This window comes from Haliotis rufescens, unplaced genomic scaffold, assembly GCF_023055435.1.
Source record: "Haliotis rufescens isolate VD_foot unplaced genomic scaffold, xgHalRufe1.0.p SCAF_13, whole genome shotgun sequence".
NCBI lineage: Eukaryota > Metazoa > Mollusca > Gastropoda > Lepetellida > Haliotidae > Haliotis > Haliotis rufescens.
In genome coordinates this window covers 9,878,114-9,882,822 of record NW_025963813.1, presented here as the reverse complement: position 1 = coordinate 9,882,822, position 4,709 = coordinate 9,878,114, and the positions used below count along the sequence as shown (strand labels likewise).

Here is a 4,709-nt window from a genome sequence, read left to right as displayed (position 1 = left end):
GTCCCGTGTTACACGCATGGCACGCGCGTGTGCAACGAGTGACTCACGCGTGCTCAACGGGTTGCACACGCACTGCACACCCGTTGCACACGCGTGTTCAACGGGTGCTCAACCCGTGTGCAACCCGTTGAGCACCCGTGTCACATGCGTGTTATCAACGCGTGTTAGGAGAATGAACTTTTAGGCAGTAGTGTATTTAAGGAATTAAGTTTTATATCCGACATCGAACTTTGGAATTGGTCTCAAAATGAATGTTGATTAACGCTGTGGTCAGCTGTGGTCCAGCTGTGTCCGGGCATGGCATTGTATCTGAACAATATGTGTACATTTGATAGTAATGTCATGTCTAATATTAGCCTTCAAATATGCTGGGTGTCCCCTTGGAGTGAAATGCATTGCTTGTTTGAAAGTAAGAATATACTGGTTCCTTGGTAGTGTAAATGTGTTTAATGACGTCATGGCGGAACAATGATTTATCCTGAAATAAACTACACTTCGCTATTCATTGTTCTTTGCGATTAATCCCGTAGCTTTCTTATATACTGTAATATGAGATATCTATGAGATACATCTCAAAGTGAAATGAAGAACGAAGCGTTCTATTGTTCTATCATGGCGTCATTTCTGGAGATTCGAATATGCGCTCGCAACTTGACGACGTCATATATTGGACGACGTTAGTTTGTAAAGGGAATTGCCTAGTGAGTTGTTCACAATAGGTGTAGCTTGGGTATGCAGACAAGCACAGTGGCCGAACGATCGCATCCAAAAGTTGGAGAGATAAGTCAATCGGTATTAGGAGAAAAGGTTCAGATCATCGACGTGAGGATTGTGAGAAAATGAGGGATATACCAATTACCAAACCTAACCCACCTGTTCCTAAAATAGATTTGTCCGACATTGCCGAGATCGGATTCTATGTAGGGAGTCATCATATGTTAAACTAAGCTAACTGTTTTTTAAGCCTGCACATTTTATAAACATCCTTAAAGAGGAGGTACATAATTATTATTTTTATGTCTCATGGTTTATTCTTCTTCGTCTTTTATTTCTTAATAATGATACATGCATAACTAGTACAAGGTCATCATACACCATTTGCTCGTTTAATGCTGCGCGCATTATGGTATTTTATAAATTACATCCCCCGATCAACCAATTAAATACTTTGTTCCTGATTTAATAAAGATATAAACGGAATTAGGATCGATGAGATAGAATATCTAATATCCCAATTCGCGGACGACACATCTCTCATATTAGATAGAACTGAAAATTGTCTCCAAAACACCATGACAACTCTTCATATACGTATGTGTCTTTTTCAGGCCTAAAATATAACACAAGGAAAACGCAAGTGGTATGGATTGGCTCACAACGCTTTTCTGATAAAACTATGAGCAAAAGTTGGAATTTAGATTGGTCAAGAAAACATTTTCCTCTTCTCTGTATTATTTTTACTCACAATTTGGCAGAAATGGGAGAAAGAATTTACAAAAACAAACCTAAAAGTTTAAAAATTATCATGAACTCTTGGTTAGCACGTGACCTGACCATTAGGTCTGTACTAAAAAGTCATATTTTACCTAAACTAAACCACCTTTTCTCAACCCTACCTGATCCAAGTGAAAGGCTTATAAAAGAACTCGAAACACTGTGTTTTTGTTTTAGATAGAAAAATAAACCAGACAAAATCAGTAGAAATATTATGATAAAACCTTATGAAGAGGGAGGTATAAGAGTGCCTGATATTAAACATACAATCAATGCACAAAAGATATCTTGGAATAAACGTTTGTTCCATTCACATCCACACTCTAAACTTACCACTCTTTTGCTTAATAATATAACTCCAACACAAATTGGTTTTCGGCAAAAATGCCAATTCTATATATCGGAAAAGGTTATTGATGATAGGACCAATGCTTTCTGGAAAGATGTTCTGTGTACATTGGGAAACTTAATAGAAAAAAGGGAAATTCTATCAAAGAGGAAAGAGATAATCATATATTATCACAACCTTTATGACCAAAAATACGAATACAAGAATCGGGAACACTCCGGTATATTATAAACATTACTCGGGAAAATCTTGGTAATGATTTGATAGACTAGAGGTGAAGTTTTCTAGACCTATACTATGTATGCGACTGTAAAACACATTTTCTGGAATATTCTTGTCTTAGCCAAGCAATAAAACAATATCTAAAGCGTAAGAGTATAGCCCTAACATCTAAGTTACATCTGCCCTTAATACCATATTTCCTTGGAAACCTAGTGGAGAAGGGTGGGGGTGGGGTGGGGTGTAGATTATTTTATGATATATTAAATAAAGTATCCAACAATATGATATCCCAAAAATACATTCAAAGATGGGAACTAGATCTTGGCCTTCACATGACGGTAAAAGATTGGCAAATGTTTAATCGTAGCCCCCACAGATATATTGTGTCCTTAAAACAAAAATGGTTCCAATACAGTATTATTCATAGAATTGAATTGTACCAACAAACGAGTTACTGTACAAAATGGGATATAAAGAATGATTTCTTTGCATTTTTGGTAAAAGAGAAAGCAAATGTTCTTTGAGTGCAAAATTGTAAAACATATCTGAACAACCCTGCAAATGAATTAATGACAAAGCTGGAATAGAGCTAGAATTTTCTAAATTGACAATCTTATAAGGATATCAACAAAAACGAAATGATGTATTAAATCATATTTTAATTGTAACAAAGCAAAACATATTCAAATCAAACATTTCCGACTCCATACCAAATTTCCAACACATCAAACAAGAAATAACCGATTCATATTACATCGACAGACATATATCATATTCACATTGTAAATACACACAGTTCATGATCATGACATTTTGGTCTCTCTGTCACCACCTATTCGCACCACGAACTTACACAATCCAACAATATGACACTGAAATAGTTTTTGTTTGTTATCATCTATAGATATACTTTGAAACGTGTATGTATTCAAGATTGCATGTGAACTATATTCGGTAAACTTATTGTTTGTGTACTCCAAAAAGAAATAAAATCATAAAAAGATGAATTATTTCAAAATAAGAAACATACAGTGATAATAGTGAAACCAATCAATTAAGTGTCCCTCGGTCGCCAGAATAGATTGACGCTTCTTTATCTAGACGTACCAGATTTATCATGGAATGATATTTTATTACAAATTCAATAATATTTTGGTTCAAAGTTCATAATCTAAAACCAATGATTCCCATCTCTTGGTTCCGCCCTACCATGAAAGGACAGCTGAGTCAATTCACACTTCAAAATAAATATTGCCTCCAGATCAAATATTTACTCCCAGTTTACTCTGTAGATGTAAAAGTCGGTCCTTTATCTTTGGTATAAGACTATTGCTGAATTTTATAAAGGTAAAATCCTGTCTCAATGGATGATACTTTTGGGGTTTTTTATTCGTCCGGTAGTGATGCATTAGAGCGACTTCTGGACTAACAACATACATCTTCCAACCAGGGAGGAACTTTTCCATTGTGTGAACATGAAGCAGGTCCACGACCTCGGGTTTCACGAGAATTTTTGCATTTTTGCTAGGGTTATTTATGTAAGACCTGTCGGTATGCAGAAATGCATGCATTTTGAATTTCTTCGCATCCTCCTTTTCAGGGAACTCGATTTTTGTCTCATTTTCATGGATTGGGAAGTCCGCATTTTGAAACATAAGGGCCCCATACATATTTTTAGAATTAGTTTTTTTTGTATTCAGTAGTCTGTCAGCCAGATCTGCTAACGAAATATCTTTCCTGGGCACAACAATTTCATCAACATCTGCAAGGAGAACGTACTTGGCTACCCCAAGCTGAGAGAAGACACAGTCATGGATACTCGCCATCTGACCCCAGTAGTGGATCTGGTCTGGGGGGAAGGGAAGCTTCCAGTTCCTCATCTCCACCATGCCTTCCCTCTCGTAGTGCAGCAGGACTTTGCTGACATCTTCTGGTATGCTGTAGTTGTAGATGAGGAACTTGTCTGTCCCGAAGTATCTGTTGGTCTCCAGGGCTGTGACAAGTGTGTTGACGTCAATTAAGTTTCCACGCAGGGCATGGTAACAGCGCGTCAGTCGGTTATAGGGGGGTCCGGGATAGTTGACAGGGAGGATGTTGAGGGGGGAGGACATCCGGTCAGTGAGGACAGAGATGAACGCCGGGTAGGAGCCCTGAGGTACTGGGCAGTGAACAAATCCACATCGATTACTGAAAGGAGTAATCAAATAAGACGGCATAGGATTTATTTATTTTATTTTGTTTGTTGTCTCAATGTTACAGCACTATGATGGCGGTCTGTAAAAGTCGAAGTAGTAATAAAAGTACAAGTATATAACAACTGTATAACTGAGTCCCCTATTGAAACATATAATATATAAAATGGTATATGTTTCTCAAAGAATATTCAATCCAATGTTTCATTACCTACGTCATCAACCAAGTGGTATATTCGTACACTATAGATACATACGTGTCTGTGTATTCGTGTAGCTTGTTTTGTTTTAAACAAATTTTATTGACATATATGGTCAACGAGATTGGGCAAAAGTTATCCAACTTAGGTGGCCCTTTCCGTAATGTATTTGTACAGACATTGATACATATATACATACACACATACATATACATACGTGTACAGAAATACATACATATACACATAATCATA

The 4,709-nt window shown here is 36.9% G+C and overlaps 1 protein-coding gene across 1 annotated transcript; it reads right to left on the bottom strand.

Moving 5' to 3' along the window:
• Nucleotides 1–3,327: 3,327 nt before the first annotated feature.
• LOC124115163 (beta-1,4-galactosyltransferase galt-1-like) lies at nucleotides 3,328–4,176 on the bottom strand. The gene has a single exon (XM_046476040.2). The coding sequence runs from the start codon at nucleotides 4,174–4,176 to the stop codon at nucleotides 3,328–3,330; it is 849 nt and encodes a 282-aa protein (XP_046331996.2).
• Nucleotides 4,177–4,709: the final 533 nt, after the last annotated feature.

Excerpts from the sequence above, each read along its gene's own strand:
- LOC124115163 (XM_046476040.2), bottom strand. The coding sequence starts at position 4,176 with ATGTCCTCCCCCCTCAACATCCTCCCTGTCAACTATCCCGGACCCCCC.